Raw genomic sequence first — 20334 nt, 5'->3', positions numbered from 1 at the left:
TGCTGTGTGGGACTGCAAGTCTTGCTCTCACACCCCAAGGCCAGGGTGCGCAGCTACACATCACTGGCTTGGGGGAAATTCATCAAAACAAGAGCAGAGGGCTCATGAGAAAAGTTCCGTCACCAACACAACGCGCTTGAGAGCGCGAGCACAATATCACACATAAGTAAGATATAAGGGACATAAAAAATATGAACATGAGGGGCACCTGGGGGGCTCAGTCAGTGAAGCGTGTGTCTTTGGTTCAGGTCATAATCTTGGGGTCCTGGGGTCGAGCCCCACATCGGGCTCCCCGCTCAGCAGGGTGTCTGCTTCTTCCTCTGCCTCTGCCCTCTACTCACGCTTGCTCACGTGCTCTGTCTCTGTCTCTAATAAATAAACAGAATCTTCTAAAAAAAAAAAAAACTGAACGTAAAATACTTCAGCAAACATAAGCAAGTGTCCCGATCTGGTCAACCATTTGGCCTCGGGAGGCCAGCAGGTGGAGGAAGACGGAATGTGATCACAGAAGGAAGCACCGGCCTGGCACAGGCTGGCACGCGCTGGCCACTGTCTCCATCTGCCACCATTATTTTATTAAGTGCTGTCCTGCCCTATGGCTTCAAGCCCAGTCAACTCTTCTCCGGAGGCCAGTAATTAATCTACCCGCTGCAAGGGCAGCTTCATCTATTAGCTTTGGTTTCCAGTAAAAATCACCATTCATTTAAAAAATGAAAAAAATTTCACCCTGGAAATCACTCCATATCAGTATATCGTGCTCTTCCTCCTTTGACAGCTTCCGTGGTACAGAGGCAGACAGACCACAGAATGAGCGACAAGTGGAAGCTCACTGGGGGTTTAACTTCTCTGTCTCATTATGAGTGAGTTGGAGTACTTTTTCATTTATTTATGCACCACTTACATTTCTTTTTCTGTGAACTTTCTATTTTTATATTGGTCAGGATGTCATCTTTCTTTTTTTCTTTCCTTTTTCTAATTAAAGTAGATGCACGATATTGTATTAGTGTCAGGTCTACGACGCTGTGAGTCGACAACTCTATATATTATTCAGTGCTCACCATGACAAGCGTAGCGTCGTATTCACTGTTACCACAATGCTGTACTTTTCATCGTTGTGACCAGAAGCCTGTATGTCTTAATCGCCTCCACCTACCTCACCCATCCCCCCCGCCTCCTCCCCTCTGACAACCACCACTTTGTTCTCTGTATTTATGAGTCTGTTTCTGTTGGTCTTTTATTTGATTCTGTTTCTTTTTTAGATTCGGCGTATAACTGAATGGATAGAAAAGCTGTGCTATACGTACACATGGAATATTAGTCAGTCATCAAAAAGAAGGAAATCTTGCAAGATTTCCACATCCACATCCATGTGGATGGACCCCAGAGGGTATGGCACTAAGTAAGGTAAAGTCAGAGAAAGACAAATGCCCTATGATCTCACTTATTGATGGTTGTCATTGCTTTTCTATTTCCAAAAGCCCCCCTCCCACATTTGTCACTTGGATTTTTACTTTGCTTATCGTATTCTCTCCCTCCATCTCTGTTTTGTCATTCAAGAATTTTTTTTTTCCCTCAAAGTCAAATTCACCAGTAATTTTGCAAAGTATGCCGTATGCTCAATTTATGGATGAATTCACTCCTGTTTTCTGCTGGTACTTGCATGATTTTGATTTTTTACATTCATATTTCTGTTCATTTTTTTATCCTAGTATTTATGATTGTATATGATTTTATCTTTCTCTGTAGGGCTAGTCAATGATCTCCGATTCCTGTATAAATACGTTTATTTCCTTCCACCGATTTGACGCGTAGCCTACATTGTATATCAGTTTTAGTCTTCAGCTGGCTCTGGGATTTCTATTCGGTTCCATTGAGCTATTTGTGGTCAGTACAACAGAGACTGAATTACAGAGGCTTTAGGAGCTATTTTAAAACCACTTAGGTTTATCCATCCTCCTTGTCTTTCAGAGTTTTCCTGGCTAGTTATTGCTTGTTTGTTTTTCCAAGTAAACTTTATACCTAATGTATTTAGTTCTACAGCAAAACCCGGTCCACATAATAATGTTGACTCTTCACATCTAAGAACATGGCATGTCTTCCACGTGTACAATTCTACTTTTGTGTGTCTTTGTGGTATTTCATAATTTTCCTTATAAATGCTCTGGATATTTCCATAAAGTTTTTGCCTAGGCTATATCTATTTACCTATGTCATGGGTATGTTTTCTTATGCAGCATTGAGACAAAAATATTCACACAATTAGCAATGCCCACTACAAATTTTAGGCTGCCATTCGTTGCTGTAGAAAAAGTTATTAATACCTGGCACATTGTAGTAAACAATGAGGTCTGAGCAGCCAAGCCCTTTAGTGTATTAAATAGATTCCCCACTCAAACACACATGTAGCCTCTAGAGTACACGAAATAGGAAAAGGCATTTTTCCCATAATTTGTGGCCCAAATTGAAACTACAACTGCAGACTAATGAGTCAATGGACATTTCAAATCATTCTCAGTTGATTTCAGTCTGTTTTATAGCAAAGCAAACGGCATAGCGGATGTGGTCATGGCACATAAAGACTTGATTAAGATTATACAAGTAAAGAAGAGATTTTTTTAAAAAAAAATCATTAAATAATTTTACTCAGGGTCATTTGAAAAGAGGTAAGAACTATAAACATTTCTGTGGATGAGCTGCTTACCCGGGTCAAGTACGACCTTAGCTCCTACCACATGTGAAATCCTTCAGATTGGGAACCAATAAGATTTGGTTGTCTTGACAGTTGAGAGGTGATTTTTCACAGAGCATTAAAATGTGGCCATTAAAAGGGAAATGTAGCATTAAATTTGGGGCATTAAATTCATTTTTTAAAAGATTTTATTTACTTATTTGAGAGAGGCAGAGTGAATGTGTGGGGGAGAAGGCAGGGGAGAGAGAACCTCAAGCAGACTCCGCGCTGAGCCTGGAGCCCAACATGGGGCTCGATCTTACAACCCTGAAATCATGACCTGAGCAAGAACCAAGTGTCAGACGCTTCATTGACTGAGCCACCCAGGTGCCCCTAAACTCATATGTTTTTAAAATGATGCGTAAGGAATCGGAGCATCTCAACACAGCTCCTGTTAGATTCAGAAGTGAGAGAACCGTCATGCAGACACATAATAATACACTTACTTAAATTTAAAAGTATAACTTGACTTTTTTAACCAAAATTAAATTTGATTTGGCTTTATAGTTGGGCAATAATGGCTTATTTTGAGGGACACCTGAGTGGCTCAGAGGTTGAGCGTCTGCCTTCAGCTCAGAGCATGATCCTGGGGTCCCAGGATTGAGTCCCACATTGGATTCTCTGCATGGAGCCTGCTTCTCCCTCTGCCTGGGTCTCTGCCTCTCTCTCTGTGTCTTTCATGAATGAATAAATAAAATCTTTTAAAAAAAGGCTTGTTAAAAAAAAAAAAGGCTTGTTTTGCTATTGAGTTTATAGGGCATTCTCCATAAACTGAATTAGCTAAATCTATAATCCTAAGACCTTAAGAAAAAGAGATTTAAAGTTTGAGATAAATATAAAAAATAGTGAAAGGGAATAAAGGGGAAAGGAGAAAAAATGAGTGGGAAATATCAGAAAGGGAGACAGAACATGAGAGACTCCTAACTCTGGAAACAAACAAGGGGTGGTAGAAAGGGAGGTGGGCGGGGAATGGGGGGACTGGGTGATGGGCCCTGAGGGGGGCACCTGATGGGATGAGCACTGGGTGTTATGCTATATGTTGGCAAATTGAACTCCAATAAAAAAAAAAAAAAACTTAGAAATCTGTATAAAATTTGGTCAAATGTGTAAATAAAGATTAAAAAATAAAGTTTGAGATAAGATTTTTTTTAATTTCATTAAAAAACACTATATTGGCCAATGTGAGTGAATGCTGACAATATTTCAACTTCCTCGAACCTACGGATAATATATTAGGCTTAGAAAGTGCCTGGGGAGTGAGGACATTAAACTGAACGTTCTGGTCATTTTACAACATACACCTATATCAGATCAGTATGTTGGGCGCCTATAAATAATATCATGCTACATATGTCAATTACATCTCAACAGAAGAAAAAAAAAAAAAAACTGGTCAGCTTTGCCATTCCTTAGCCCCCATCAGCATGCCAGTAAAATTAGTTGCTGTGAATTCTAAGTTGAGACTACTGAGAAACATAACAAGGATAAAAACAAGAGTAGGATGTCCAATCAGTCATTTTTACTTTTTAAAATGTTAACTAGAAAACAATTCAGTAATTATATCAAATTGTAATATTTATTTATGGATATATATAGAATGCTTCATAAGCTAAAAAATTCTTTCACGTATATTTGATTTCTACATCCATTTCTATTGTACTTGTTTCTTTAAGAAAGATGTTTTAAACATTACTATTATTTTATTTTATTTTATTTTTTTAAAAAGGGCACCTGGGTGGCTCAGTTGGTTGAGCATTTGACTCTGGATTTTTGCTCAGGTCATGATCTCAATGTCCTGGGGCTGAGCCCCATGCCAGGCTCTGGGTTCAGCGGAGAGGCTGCTTGAGAGTCTCTCTCTCCCTCTGCCCTTCCCCCTGCTGGCATGCTCTCTTTCTCTCTCTCTAAAATAAGTAAATTAATCTTTTAAAAAAGAAAGTGTCTCTAAGTCAAGAGTACAACTGTTATTTGTTGTTAAATGTTGGTTAAGTTATTTCTTAAACTTTCCAGAAGTAACTTCAGTGTGAATGAGTGGCAAATCCCTTACAAGACAAATGGCTTTCAAATCTTCGCTACTGATAGATTTGAAAGAGAACCTAATCAGACACAGAGAGAAGGGCATTCAAGTCATTTTCATGGTACAGGACTCTGTGAGTAACCAGAAGGGATGCAGGGACCTGAAAGGTAACAGAACTTTCCCATCCTCATGAACTTGTTCACATAAGATGTTCTCCAAGCTTAGTATAAATTAAAAGATTCACAAAATTAATGTGGAAGCTTATCTAGTTTCATCCATAAATTATAGTCATTAATGGATCTATGAAATAAATGAAAAAAAAACCCTTCATCCTATTAAAAGGTGGTATCTTTTTCAAAAATTAATTTTTCATGCTCAACAAGTATGTATCAGCGGTCATCATATATTTATACCATTTTTATGTATTTGCAGCTGTAATAACTTAATCTACTAGAATGTTTTCCTACTTTACAGCTTTAGGATCACATGAAATTTTAAAAATCTAATTTAAATAGACATTTTTATCTTAGATCACATTTTACATCAAACATTTATAAAAGACTTTTAAGTATAAAATATATATTAAATAGAATAAAACAGTGCCTGATGACTGGTAGGAATGTGAAATCAAGAAAAAGAATAATAATGCAAAATTTCTTATGGCTACAGAAGAGTCTACCCATATAATTTTTAAGTTATGATATTCAAACTTTTTAGCTACACTTTAAATGTCAATATTTTTAAGATGCTATGAACTATTTTCCTTCAAATATTTAAAATTGTGAAGAGAGGTTTTACATGCCAGCTTGGAAATATGGGACACAGGTAGTTTTAAAAAATCCTTATGGGGTCCCTGGGTGGCTCAGTCTGTTAAGCATCCGACTCCTGATTTCAGCTCAGGTCATGATCTCAGGGTCGTGGGATCGAGCCTGTGTCAGGCTCCGTACGAAGCATGGAGACTGCTTAAGATTCTCTCTCCCTTTCCCTCTGCCCGTCCCCTGCTGCTCAAACACCCATGCTCTGTAGAAAGAAAAGGGAAGGGGAGGAAGGAAGGAAGGAAGGAAGGAAGGAAGGAAGGAAGGAAGGAAGGAAGGAGAAGGGAAGGGAAGGGAAGGGAAGGGAAGGGAAGGGAAAGGAGAAAGGAAGATCCTTCGAAGTATAGTTAGGGAGTTCAGGAACTGGTAGATTCATGATGGAAAAGAGGTCCGTGTGGCCCCCAAACCATCAGCTGCTCCTGAAGGTGGGGAGGCGATTCCAGAGGGCATAAATTCAGTTCATCTAACCAAGGACCTCCTGACCGCGTAGACGGTACAGATAAGCAGGAAATCGAACACCCCACATCTTCCAAACTAGCATGGGCGCGTTAACGGGCAGCCCTCCGCAGCCTCGTGCCTCGGTCTGGACTGAACATACAAAAACCAAACAGCTACACGCATCTACACTCCCGTTTTCTAGAAGGCCCGTGAAGCAGTGAGAAGCCCACCGGTTAGCAAGAAGCACCTGCAGGGTTAGTACTCACGTTCGAGCCCCTTCCCAAAGCGGACTGCGAGGCGTCCTCATCGCTGTCCACCCCGGCCTGCGCGGTCCGCTCGGCCTGCAACACAGACACGCACGTCAGCTCCGCGGCGAGGTCGGTCCAGACAAAGAGTCACCGCGGACCCTGGCCTGGATGTGGGAGGCCACGGCCACGGCCCTCGGTGCAGGAACCCAGAAGCCCGTGACCCAAGGGCTCACTGAAAACCAGTCCGGGAACCCATGCTCCATGGGCATGTCCGTCTCTTGTCTTTTTTGCCTAGAAAAGTCCATCTTTAAGCTTAGAGAACATGCGATATGAAAAACAGTACTTTTGTGGATCTGGGCGGAAGGAATTTGCTCGGAAAACCAACTAACTAACCGGTGTGGGGAGACTTCTGAGTTTTACATTCAGTTTACCATCTCACTGCTCATCGACTGAGCACGTACAGAAATAATTCACCAAGTGTCTTGCTGTCCGTCCACAGACGATAAGTGATAATGGCATCTCACTTCATCATTCAAGCGAGCTGGCCACCAGTGCAACAGAAAGGTACGCTGGCTCCGGGGTGCCAACCTGACTCCCCCCACCAAAATGAGCATCTTTGGGGAGATGACCCAAGAATCCCATTGTTAGGCTACATCCTAGGGTGATTCTTAGGCACTTTTTCAGAATAAATAATCTTAAAATCGTACAGAATTATCATGTTTTAAAAACAGTAAAATAGGAAGTTTTAAAAGAAGGAAAGACATCTACCTCAGCCAAAATGATATTCCTTAAGTGTATCTTATGTTGAGATTTTACACACACACACACACACACACACACACACACACACAGATGAATACATTTTTTTTGCTTTAAGGAGATGTTATAAAGACCCACGTTAGCTGGATTGCCTTGCTATTTCCCCATTAGTGTTTTGTCCTCTTGAGACATTTGTAGACTATCTGGCCTCACGACATTTTAGAAACCATTGAAATGATGATTTCCTGCAAACCCTCTCCGTATTAATGAAGAAAAGTGGCGTCCTGGACGAGTCAGGCATGGACGGTGTGACCACGCAAGGAAGAGTCAGGGTTCTGGAAAAGACGCGGCAGCTCAGGGGTGTGCAGCCCTCCTTCCTTCACCTGCAAAATGAGGTGGGCAGTGCCCCTGGCTAGGCTTCCAGAAGACTAACTGAAGCTGCACTTAGCATGGCATTTCACACCACGGAGGGAAAAGAAACAGGGAATAAAGAAGTCAGTGCCCCAAACGCCAAATAATCTGGTGAGGATCTGCCCAAAGAAAAGAAGTCTAAGGCAACGTAAAATAAGCGGGAGGACGAGAGGACACGCATTAGGGAGGAAAAATCAGCCCCGCTGGCTGAGAGGGAGCTGGGGCAGCCAGATGGGAGTCCCTGCAGCCTGTGGCCTATTCATTTCCAGGGTCCTCCCGTGGTTGGACCTGTGGCCTCTCTTCACGGACCCTCGGGGAGGGAGAGAGTCTCTAGTCTCCCACACCACAGGCAATCTTATTTTGCTTAAAACAAAAATATTTCTTGATTTTTTTTTTTTAATAAACTGGCTTTGCTGGCAGTTTTGTGTCCCAGAAAGAGGAAGACACAAGAGGACTCTTGTGATCTTGGGGTGAGGAAATGGTAGGTTTCACCACCAACTGGGACCTTCGGGGTCAAGGCAGACAGCGGGGAGCCTGTCCTTGCAAACTGGACCTCCCGAATCTCAGGAACCAGGAAACCCAACATGTATAGAGTGAAGGGAGATTCAAATGCAAAAGAGTGAATCTGTCTTTGAAGGGAGGGGAGGGGAGAGGAGGAGGAAGAGGGAGGAGAGAGAGGGGGACCTAGAGGAGAGAGAGGAGAGTACGGGGTGGGAAGCCAGGATGGGGAGAAGAAAATGCCAAGGATTTTTTTTTTTTAAGATTTTATGTATTCATGAGACACACACACACACACACACACACACAGAGAGAGAGAGAGGCAGAGACACAGGCAGAGGGAGAAGCAGGCTCCATGCAGGGAGCCCGATGTGGGACTCGATCCCGAGACTCCAGGATCACGCCCCGGGTCAAAGGCAGGTGCTAAACTGCTGAGCCGCCCAGGGATCCCCAATGCCAAGGATCTTAAGAGAAACATGATGAGCAGACTTTCAAAGGACCCGTGGAAAGGCGACGATATAACCTATCACAGTAAAAGGAGATTCACAAACCAAAATCCCAGCATCAGGCCGCGTGGAGAAAGCCAGGACCTTGGCTTCCAGGGCTGGGGCGCACCATGAGCCTTGGCTGGGGGCAAACCCCGGGGCTCCAGTCTGACCCCCGGATCTAAGCCCCGACCCTAAGAGCTGTACTGCCTTGCACTCCCCATCCTCCCCAGCAAAGGGGCCTGAGTCCTCCCATCAGCCTCGGAGAGGCCGGGAGATGAGAGGTGCGGCCGGTGCACAGGCGCTCAGGTGCCCCCTGCTGTGGCCAGGCCGCGCTCCCTCCCGCTCTCACCTGCGCACAGGTGGGCCCGCCAAACCGAGCTGCCGGCATCGGAGCTTCCGCAGGCCGGGAAGGCTTAGTCGTTTTGCAAGTGAAGGGGAAAATACCCGACACTAGCAAAATATACCTGTGGCCAAATATAGTCGGTGCAGGAGCAATTTCTTTTCTTGGTAGTGGGAAGGCGTTTATGGTTTGGGGGATGTCAGAAGGGACCGTAAAAACCCTTGGTCTCGGGGATCCCTGGTGGCTCAGCGGTTTAGCACCTGCCTTCAGCCCAGGGCCTGATCCTGGGGTCCCGGGATCGAGTCCTGCTTCTCCCTCCGCCTGTGTCTCTGCCTCTCTCTCTCTCTGTGTCTCTCATGAATAAATAAATAAAATCTTAAAAAAAAAGACCTATTGAATGAAGACCAAGATGATCGATCAATAAAATCAACTCATCACACAGCACATTCCAAACTACTGGAGACCCCAAAGGCCGCCTAAACGTTACTAGCAGGGGACCCGTTCAACAAGTGCGCTCTTCTCCCCCGAGAGACCCAAGAGCTCCTCCGCGGGGCTTCGGGTGCCAGACAAGCTCCGAGGGTGTTTCACTGGTAGGAACATGGACTGTGCTCTGCACTCACAGCTGCCCCGCGCACGCTCGTCCACTCGTCCACCAAACCGCGGGGTTCCAAGCCGCAGCTTCACGCCAGGGGCCCCGCGCAGGCAGAGAAGCTCGTGGCTTCGGTCCCGCCGGCAAATACACCCCTGCCACCCTGCCCTAGGGATCCAGCGAGGAGGCGTGTCGGCCTCCTTAGTGCACGTGGACAAGCGCTTTTTGCCCGAAGGAATTCATGTCCCCCCAGAATATTTAGAAGATTCCAAAACACCCCAGGGATCTGTGTGGACATCGTGCAGAATCATACGTGTGTTTCATCCATTACCTTACTGCTGCTCCTCTTATTAACTTTGAAGAATCCCAGAAACTTTTTCTTTTCTTTATCTGTCTCATCATTGCCAAGTGACGATTTTCTAAAGGTTTCTGGGGAAGGAAAAAAAAAAAGGTCTATTATCAGCATCTGAAACGAGGTTAAAGAGCTCCTTAAAAATCTCAACAAATTGCTCTGCTCTTAAACTTGTAGTTTTTATAAGGCAGTGAAAACACCAAGCTTTTTTTTTTTTTTTTTTTTGGAGCGTTTCAAGCCACCTCGAAGCCTCCGGTCTCATTGGTGAAATCACTACAAGTTCTTAGGATGCCCAGGGATTTGGGTGGCATCGTTCTCTGGGTGGGATGGAACCCTGTATGTGATGAAAAAACAGTCACACCACAAAGTCCTGGGGCAGTACCACCCCCCAGAAAAAGAAAGTGAGCCAGACATGCGGCTTCACACTCCTTGCAGGTGCAGCCTTCGTCATGTGTTCCACGTAATCCAACAGACCTAAAATATGATCATCGCATCATACAACCCATGGGAAAATTATTGACAAGATGTTTTAAATTCGTTTTGGAACCGAGTCTTCCAAACGCAGGGTGCAGGTCACGCAGCACAACTGGGCTTGGACCGGCCACATTCCCAGTGCCCGGGAGCCACACGTGGCCCTGGGGACCCGGATGTCTGTGTAAAACATCTGCTTTAGGAATTAGGAGCGAGGCGGAAACACGGACTAAATAAAATAAACCCACAGCTTTCCGGCTCGGGGAACCCCACTCATCTCCGGAACATGGAACGGCAGCGAGGGTTCCCCCGGGTGGTGTCGAAATAATCACGCGTGACCCTCGACATTCACGTTTCCAGATCCGCCTTCCTCGGGCTCAACCGCAATGTTCTCCTCGGTCACGTTCTCAAGGGGGCCCATTCTTCCTTCATCGATTGTTCTGGGATTATTTTATTTTATTTTATTTTATTTTATTTTATTTTATTTATTTAAATTTTTTTTTGTTCTGGGATTCTTGAGCTCCAGAGCATCACTCTTCTCTCTCTCTCTTGCTGTTTCATCCTCATGAGACGTTCCCAGCTGGAAGGAGCCCCCTGGTGCCCCAGCTGGAGCCACCGAAGCCCCCGCTCGTCAGGCGGTGGGGCTGAATCAGGTAAGTGCCCACCGTCCTGCACACCACGGGCCTGCTGACACGCCACGGCCACTCCAGCCCCCGGTTCTCCTCTTCCAGGGCACACAGGGACGGCGACAGGGGAATTGTCCAAGCATCGAGCTTCCCCAGCCCACCGCCAGCTGCTGCAGGGCCAGGTCGCCAATCTACCGGTGGAAGGAGGAAGGAGCCGGACTGGGACTGTACCACGCAACTTCCAACCCGGACAATGTGCCCACCAGTGACCTTCCGTATCTGCTGGCCTAGGATTTCAGGCTCCAGTTAGAGAACACACACGTTAGCGTGTTAGCAGTCAAGGCATTGCTATGGCTACTGTGTCCCCAACAAGGTAAAAGCCAAACAGCTCCATTCACGCAAGTCATCGTGTCAGTGGCAAAGGCTCAGCTCTCAGCAGGGGGCCTGGGCTCCGGGTTACGTGCAGGCGGCTCCCGCAGACCAGGGCGCCCTCCACATCACGTGGCATCCAGGCCAGGGAGCGGGGAGGCTCCAATCACGAAGCATGCATCCCTGCACGCACACATGTGCACACGGATTTCAAGGCCAATCACGCTGAAATCCTGCACGCGAGGCTCAAAGCCACGAAGATTAATATAAACTATGCCACAGGGTAAAGCTGCATGTGGTGAACGGCGGCATACACGAGTGTGTGTATTTATAACCGGTCACGTTTCCAGGACGGAGGGACGGGTGACATGGATGTAGTAAGATGCCTGTCATCACAGCACCCCAGGTGGACAAGAGGGTGGGGCACTGGCGCACAGGCGGTTACACGAACCGCAGAAACGACAGACTGATCAGAAAACTGTCCCAGAATCGAGCCTCTTTCTCTCCTTGAACAGCAACAGAGGATGGTCGCCAACCCCAGGGGGCTGGAGGCCCAAGGGCAGGCCTGGCCCCAGAGCCAACCTGCGGGGCCTGAGAGGTACCCCCCTGTGTGGCCGCAGGCTGCGGCTCTCTGGAGGCAGCAGGGGCCTCAAGCAGAAGGTGTTGCACGGAGGGGCGAGGGACTGGCGGTTCTGTAGTGACAGGTGCCGCCCGTGAGGACTCGGAGACGCTGCAGGAGGCCCGGCCTGAGGGCAGAGCAAGAGCACCCAGTGTTCCTCAGTGTCGCCGTCAAGCAAGGTGCTTGCCATGCATCAGAGCAGTCACTGGCCACGGACACACAGCCAGGCGGGGCGGACGTACGCCTAGGCCCAGAATCCACGGCTCCAAACACATGACCACCTGAGTACGAAGCCTGTTTTCTTTCAGTTGACCCTGATTTACTGAAAGTTCAACAGTCATCTGAGTTTAGGGGCAGACGTGCTCCGTCCCTGAAAATGCACACACTGTGTTGAGGACGAATGTGACTCGGAGAATAATAAAGAACTGCACAGTACAGGGGGCACAGGACGGGGGGCAGGGGCCCCGGAGACCAGCTAATCCGAACTGTGCACTTTTCCAGATGAGCCAGTGGAAGGTCAGAGCCGGTCAGGGGCCCGAGAGTGGTCACAAGCAAGGAAGCACTGGAGCAGACTCGGGCCTGCATTTTCCAAGTGTGCAACGTGGGCTTCCTCCCCACGGCAAGCTGCTGAGCTCTGGGACCAGCCTGAGCCCGGGTACATTGGGGTCTTTGGCAGACTCTGCTGTTCTCCGTCCGCTCCTTGCCCCACATCAAACCGATCCAAACTGAAGAAGGCTTCATATATATGACTTTTCTGCTCCTAACAAATGCCACTCATGGTGCTTCTTAAAAGACAGCCGTTCTGGGGCAGCCCCGGTGGCTCAGAGGTTTGGCGCCTGCCTTTGGCCCAGGGCGCGATCCTGGAGACTCGAGATTGAGTCCCACGTCGGGCTCCCTTCATGGAGCCTGCTTCTCCCTCTGCCTGTGTCTCTGCCTCTCTCTCTCAAGAATAAATAAATAAAATCTTATATATATATATATATATTTAAAAAAAGACAGCCGTTCTGTTGGCAGCAGATGGTATGACGGGGTCCGTAAGCAACGAGGACCTCGGTCAGATGCAACATGCACAGTCTCCTGTTCCAGGCCGGTGCCCAGTTCTGTTTCTTGAAACTTTTTTATGTGAAAGACAAATACTCACTGGGATTTTAATGAACTTTTTGGAGGCTGTGTGTGTGTTTAGTCCAAAAAGTTCCCATAAATTCCAATATATGTGTAAGTGTATATATCACACATATGTGCACGTGTACACGTAACCACACATATGTATGTATGTAAAGGGTATACTGTCGGAGTAAATACAAAAGCGGGACTGATCATGGGCATACTCGTCTGCGACAGAGAAGATTACGTTTCACAATCGGTGCGGCCCCCGATTCTGCAGCACACGGAATGGACCTCGAGGGCAGGTGAGCACAGGTGAGCACAGGTAGAAAGGAAGACCGCGTGTACTCTGCATGTGCCCCTTTGGCCCCGCCCTGAAGTCCTGTGCTCCCAAAGGGCTCCTTTTCTACAACACCCTCCTTCATTTCCCAGCAATTGGAACCACACTGCAAATCCGCACGCAAGGGACATTCTCCTCTCAGGCAACCCGGGAGCCGAGAAACCAAGCCAAAGCCTCATGTCAGCCAATAAGACGCCCCCGACGTGGTGCAAGGCACACCAGTGGCACTTCCATGCACTGTCCTAGTCAGAGCCATGCAAAGCCCGGCCAGGTGGGACCCGGCTCACTGTACCTTGACAGCTCAGGGAAGGCTCCGACTGAGTTTTGGTCAGAAGAACTGGAAGAAGCAGGTAACGAGACAGTGAGACCCAGCTCCCCACCTGCAGCAGCACCTGGCCATGGCCGCGGCCCCCCCAGGAGCCTTGCAAGGAAGGCGGTTGTCTGTGTCCCTGCAGGACAGGCCAGGAGCCAAGCAGGCCCGGGATCTCCAGCTGCCAGCTGCCAGGCTGCTAAGCCCTCCGGAGGAAGCAGGTGGCAGCAGAGACTTGTGTCATTTCAAGCTGCCGCGGCCAGGAATTCCAGAGGAGGCCAGCCCCTGCCTAGCAACATGCCTCCCCCGGCCATGGCCCCCATGGCCCCTGTCCACCGGAGCAGCTGCTGGCTGCGGAGGGGACCCAAGGAGAGGGCTCCCTACAGGCATCTTCTGGAATGTTCTCCTTTCTTCTCAAATGCTGGACTGCCGGTAGGGATACAGGCATTTGGCTAAAGGCCTTTGGCAGGGATGATGATCAAATACTTTGCAGCCAGCACGGCACATGGCACAGTATGATCCCGAGGAAAGGGGGGCTGGCCACGGGCTGGAGCAGCTCACCCACCAAGCTGGCTGCTGCTCCTTTATTTTCCAGGGAAGATGCTGGGGTCCCAGAGGGGAGGGGCCCTCAGAAGACGCCCAAGGCAGTGAAGAAGGGCACTCAGGGCTTGGGTACAGCTATGCCCCCAAGTGAAGGACTTCCAAATCCGACTCTGCATGGGGACAGGAAGCGGGAGCCGTAGGCCTACAGAGGTGCCCGCCCTTGAACACCTCGCTCCGTGTCCTGGACCAGTGTGAGCTTGCTGGGATCCCCTCCTTCACGGGGCGGCCAGTTTTCTAGGTCTCTCTCCAGGTAATAATAGGTTCTACATCTACCTTCCAAGATGTAGCTGATTATCGACCTAGAACAGAAATAGCTGTTTGTGTAAGACTTCTCCGCATACTTGTGTGGGACAGTTTTCTTTTTTTATCTTGCCAAATGAAAGCTGTGTTTCCAAAGAGGCACAGAAACCAAATTTAAATAGGGCTGATATAACCAGATAGACGTACCCAGTATATCCAGGCCCGTGTAGCAGATGCTGGGAATAATCTCGTCTGGGTTTTAAAAAGATGCTGCAGAAAGCACAAGACGCCCTGCTCTCAAATGTCAGAGCACTATTTTTTTTTTTTTTTTAAGGAATAGATGGTCTATGCATTTTCTACGTGATTGAGATAAAACCCTTTCTGGAATGTCAAATGAGACCTGGGGTCCAAAGCATCTAGAAGATTTGAGGGAGGAGAAGAGGTTCCATTATGATCATTGATTTTGCAATAAAACCGGTAATCAGGAAAACAGATTTTCTTGGAAGAATCTGAAACAAACTGTAGGAAAACATGAAAGAATGGGATATATTTCCACAACCCAATTTACTCAGTATTTTTGGAATAAATAAAAGGCTAAAGATACCGAATGAACCTCATGAACATAAGACCCTTTTATGAAGTTCATTTTAATAATGCTAAGGTCAAGGAACAGTCATTTTTTTTTTTCATTCACTCACTCATTTATTTATTTTGGCTTCACAGCTGCTGGCATACAGTCCGCCCTGGGTGTTAATCAGGGAACTCTGCTCACACGCGCATCCGCCTCTGTGCCAACACCGACCCCTGCCCGGTGGTTCTGGGCCCTCGGGTCAAGTACCAAACTCACACAAAGAGTGAGATGTCTCTGGCAGTGATGGTGAGGAAGCTCCAGGTGGCATCGCGGGCTGGGTTCAGGGACTCACCACATCACGAACTCGAATTTCGAGCAGTTTTAGAAAAACTGCAAAGTGTGTTTTGCCATGGGGTTTTTGTTTTGTTTTGTTTTAAATAAAGATCTTATTGGGGCACCTGGGTGGCTCAGCAGTTGAGCGTCTGCCTTTGGCTCAGGGTGTGACCCTGGGGTCCCGGGATCGAGTCCCACATCGGGCTCCCTGCGTGGAGCCTGCTTCTCCCTCTGCCTGTGACTCTGCCTCTCTCATGAATAAATACATAAAATCTTAAAAAAAAAAAAAGGTTTTATTTATTTGAGACAGAGAGAGAACTCAGTTGCTTCACTGACCAAGTGACCCAGGTGCCCCCTTTGCCACCGGTTTTGATGATGAGCGATGTTTGAGACTTGGGGGCATTTACTGGTAATGGAATAAAATGCAAGAGGAGATGGTTCATGTGCGCCTTCTGAGTGGTTCTGTTAGAGAACTACTTTTTATTTACCTCGAGGGAGCTCACAGGAGATGGGGTCATGCTCAGGCCATGCTCAGGCCATGCTCAGGATGAGGGCGGTGGGAAGGGGCATAGTTATAATTGAGGGGAACAGGAACAGACCCAATTTATTTTCTGTGACTTCAGCTGTGCTTTGGAGAAAATTGGGGTCGCCTGAACATTCAGGTGCAGGTCTCCACCTGGCACCTGGGGTGCTCAGGGGCGGTGGGCGTGTGCTTCCCACACATGCCCTTACCTGGCAGGTGTTAGAGACGTCAGGTGGCCTCACCTCGTTTATTGTCCCAGGCGTAGAGTTCCTTTATCCCCAGCTCATTGAGAGACTTGGAAAGCTCCAGCTCCTCCCCAGCAATGTTGTCCCTGAGGAGGACCACGTGCTCCGGGCTGACTTCGCACTTTGCACAGATGACTGGGAGAATGTTCTGGAGCGGCACCTCGGGGCTCACACGCACAACGGCCTTTTGCGTTCGTAGGTAATTCACTACCAAGCGCACAGATTTCTGGAAGAACACCCCGGACGAAGGAGCTCCGTTAAGTGTGTGTTGTCACGCGGCTTCCACCCTCTGCCTGTGTGCTGGGGCTGACTAAGGCAAGCAGCCCCAGCCCTTTGTCCCCAGCTAGGCGGGGGTGGGGGGGGGGCACGGGGGAAGCGATGGGCTGAAAAGCGAACAGGGAATACCTGCAGTGATAAACTCACCTTAGGATCTCTCACTAGGGAACGAGCACTGTGAGGGATCTGGATTTATGATCTAACACCTACGCTGTCTTTCAAGGATCCCAAACACACCCAAACACGAGGCGCTTACATGTATTTTGTAAAGGAAAATCGTTTCAAAGTGTCATGAACAATTCAATTTAAAGAAAAGCCCTCGGGGCCCCTGGGTGGCTCAGGGATTGAGCATCCGCCTTCAGCTCAGGGCGTGACCCTGGGGTCCTGGGATCAAGTCCTGCATCGGGCTCCCCGCATGGAGCCTGCTTCTCCCTCTGCCTGTGTCTCTGCCTCTCTCTGTGTGTCTCATGAATAAATAGATAAAATCTTTAAAAAAAATAAAAGCCTAAGAAAAACCAAGATATCACATTTTTATTTAAGTAGCCAAAAGACCCATGTAAATATATTAATATCTATGTAAATATATATAATGTGTATATGTGTCTGTGCAAACATATATTTTTATAGATTCTGCACACATATTTAAACCAGAAAAGGATAACTGATACACAATGGACATATACGTCTAATAAAGACAGACATCATAATCAGAAGAAAAAAATCAGCGTGACTAAAGCTGATTCTAAACATCTACTGATAAACTGGCCATCAAAAAAGAATTAAATATACCAAAGTTTCACGCAGTCAGCTTGTCGTTGGCCTTTACTGATGTGACATTGTCTGAAAATGCTGGAAAGTGGCCACAGTAAGTGTTGAGTTGGATAAAACCTGACTTAGGTGGGTCCATGTCCCTTTCCAGGGTACGGATCCCACCAATTACAATTTACCAAGCCCCCAAACCTAATATTTATAAAAGATGGACTGTTGGCCAAATCTCCATTTTTTAGAAGCAGAAAAATTTAGCACCTATTTCCAAGAATCGAATACCTTTTAAATGGAGCTAAAAGACCCAAAGCAAAGCTTTATGAAGAAGTGCCGTAAGCAGCCGGACTTCCCCGTGATCAATAAGCGAAAGCCTGAAATAAATCTGCGTGTAAGATACTCTCCAAGTGCAGGAGTAAACATTTCTGACCTCTGTGTCTCCAAAAGCGAAAGCTTCTGGTTTTCCCATCTCTTTCGGAAGAAGTTCAAATCTCCCCCCATTTTTTTCCCCTCGGCTTCCTGGGCCAGGAAGGCCTCCAGGATGGAAAAGGAGAATCTTTATGACTAGCTCAACAAGGCAGCGGCTGGGTACTTGTGGTTAAATTTATTTATTTATTTATTTATTTATTTATTTATTTATTTAAGATTTTATTTATTTATTCATGAAAGACACAGAGAGTGAGAGGCAGAGACACAGACAGAGAGAGAAGCAGACTCTATGTAGGGAGCCTGACGTGGGACTCGATCCCAGGACTCCAGGGTCACGCCCCGGGCTGAAGGCAGGCGCTAAACCGCTGAGCCACCCAGGGATTCCCTTGTGGTTAAATTTAAATTGATCAAAGATTAAATACAACGAAAGGCTCCGTTTCTCAATCACACGAGCTGCCTTGCACCTGCTTAGCAGCCACATGTGTCCAGGAGTGACCACTGTGGAAAGTACAGAATTATAGCCCATTTCCACCTGCGCAGGGCGTTCCAGCGGCTAGCTCTGCTCTAGACTGATCCTTCTTCTATAATAAACAAAGGAGCTCAGTTACCATGACGAGTATTATTCAAGTCATGGGCCCTCAGGTAACAGAGGGGACCCCTTCCCCCTGCCTCCGCTGCCTCACTGACCTCAGGGGCCTTAGGTGGGCCGGGCTTCACCTTCTCTTCAGGAACTTTCTCTTTGAGGAATACAGTGTGAACGTTCAGGGTCCCAACTAAAGTATTTGGCTTAAAACTCAGAGGCTGTTGGGTTTCCGAAGAACGGATCTCGAGGGCGTGGTGGGATGGATTCAGGTGGTTCTGAAGGCAAAGTTCAACCAGTAGGTCCATCATGGCATGGCTGGAAAAGGGGAACACAGCACACCGATTAGGCAAGTTTGCACCCTGCCTCCCGTCCAGCTGAGTAAGGGTCAAACCCACACACCAGTAGGTGAGAGCAGATCGGTCATGCATAGGACGGGCAACCACAGCTCGTGAATTCTGGTGCCCGACTGGGCAGAGCCATCCTCACATCTCCAACGCTGGTAAACCACAACCCAAAGAGCAGCTGTAAGAGGGTTCTATTTGCAGTTAAGTCCATGGATGCGTGGACTCGAATCCTAGAGGCTAATTAGCAAGAGCAATACTGCTAACCACTGAATATTCTGTGATCCAGAAGTATAATGTGCCTTAAAAAATGAACATTTAAAAAAAGATTGTATTGACTTATTTTAGGGGGAGGAGGAGAGGGAGAGAGAGTCCTAAGGAGACTCGGCGCTAAGTGCGGAGCCCAACGCGGGGGCGGAGGGGGGGGCTGGGTCTCCTGACTCCGAAGTCATGACCTGAGCTGAAACCACAAGTCGGTTACTCAACCAACGGAGCGCCCCAAAACTGAAAATTTTAAGCTGTAGATGATAGCTAAAAAGAATCATGTCTTTTTAAAGACAAAAAAAAAAAAATCCCTAAGAAAATGACCTTGTTTGAATGTCAAAGATGGTCATAATGTCCCCATCACAGGGAATCACTCACGAAGGGAGGGGAGTAACAATCCAGATTACCCCAAAGAATTTCCTTTGCCACATTTACATCCACCTGGCAGACGGTTTTCATACCTAAAGCTGGTCCCCCTGCCCCTAAATCTCCCCGGCAGTGGAGCATCACGCCGCCTGTGAAGAAGGCACAGGTCTTTCCCGGGATCTAGTTCTTAATCAGGAAGTGACATGGCAATTAATTCAGGCCACAATCACGCTTTTGCAGGCACCTGGGGGCCCGGGTGTGCAGACCAGGGGCTGCGACACACAGATGGCGGCCCAGGCACCCGCCGCCCACCCTGAGGGCTGTGAGCTGCTGGGGGCCCCGGCTCCGGGCAGGAGAACCCCGGGCAAGGCCCCGGCCAGAGCAGCTCCCCCAGGTGCCCTACTCCTTGTCCAACTGCCTCAACAGAAGATTAATCAGTCCTGCTCGGATTGGCACAAGGTTGCTGCGCCCTCCTCTGGGTCCCTGGACTCCGAGGGGGTACTTGGTGGGGCCGAGGCCGAGCACAGCCTCGTAAGTGCTCCAGCCACGCTGGCTCCTCATCCTGACACTGATTCCTTGGGCTCCGGCGCTAAGACCATCTTTACTCCGACAACTGGCTTAATGCAATGCAGCCAAAATGCTCCGCGACATGATGCGGCTGCGCCGAGAGGCCTCGGTACAGGAAACAGGCTTCTAACCGGGCTCACACGGCGTCCCAGCCACCAGGTCTGGGACGTGGGGTCTCCAGGGAAAGGGGCAGGCTCGGACCTCAGTCTGTTGGGGGCTCCTTTCCTGTCCCGCTCCTCCCATGCGGGGAGCCCGATGTGGGACTCGACCCCGAGTCTCCAGGATCACGCCCCGGGCTGAAGGCAGGTGCTCAACCGCTGGGTCACCCGGGTCACCCTGGGGAAGCAGCTTCTCAACAAAACATTTGGGGGGCAGGGGGCAGGCGGATGAAGCAAGAGTTCCCAAGCAGAAGATTCTGTGTGCGGGAGGGTTGTCTCCTCACACTTAACTACTAAATTCGGGGGCGGGACGTCTGGGGGGCTCAGAGGTCGAGCACCTGCCTTCGGCTCAGGGTGTGACCCCGGGGGCCCGGGATCGAGTCCCACGTCAGGCTCCCTGCATGGAGCCTGCTTCTCCCTCTGCCTGTGTCTCTGCCTCTCTCTGTGTCTCTCGTGAATAAATAAATAACATCTTAAAAAATAAATAAATAAAGTTGGGGGAGGTAAAGGCAAAAAAAATTAAAAAAAAAAACAAAAAACCAGAAACAAAATAA

The 20334-nt window shown here is 48.0% G+C and overlaps 1 protein-coding gene across 1 annotated transcript in view; it reads right to left on the bottom strand.

Annotated features, from left to right (window-relative positions):
- Positions 1-20334, bottom strand: part of LOC144293088 (protein cordon-bleu-like) — a 144151-nt gene that overhangs the window by 68554 nt on the left and 55263 nt on the right. The window contains exons 3-5 of the mRNA XM_077864165.1: positions 18189-18399; positions 16032-16260; positions 9660-9757 (exon numbers count right to left, since the gene is read on the bottom strand). Coding sequence (XP_077720291.1) covers positions 9660-9757; positions 16032-16260; positions 18189-18399 — 538 coding nt within the window. The remainder of the gene's footprint in view (positions 1-9659; positions 9758-16031; positions 16261-18188; positions 18400-20334) is intronic.

This window comes from Canis aureus, chromosome 21 (assembly GCF_053574225.1).
Source record: "Canis aureus isolate CA01 chromosome 21, VMU_Caureus_v.1.0, whole genome shotgun sequence".
NCBI classification, from domain to species: Eukaryota; Metazoa; Chordata; class Mammalia; order Carnivora; family Canidae; genus Canis; species Canis aureus.
This window is presented reverse-complemented; position numbering and strand designations above follow the sequence as displayed.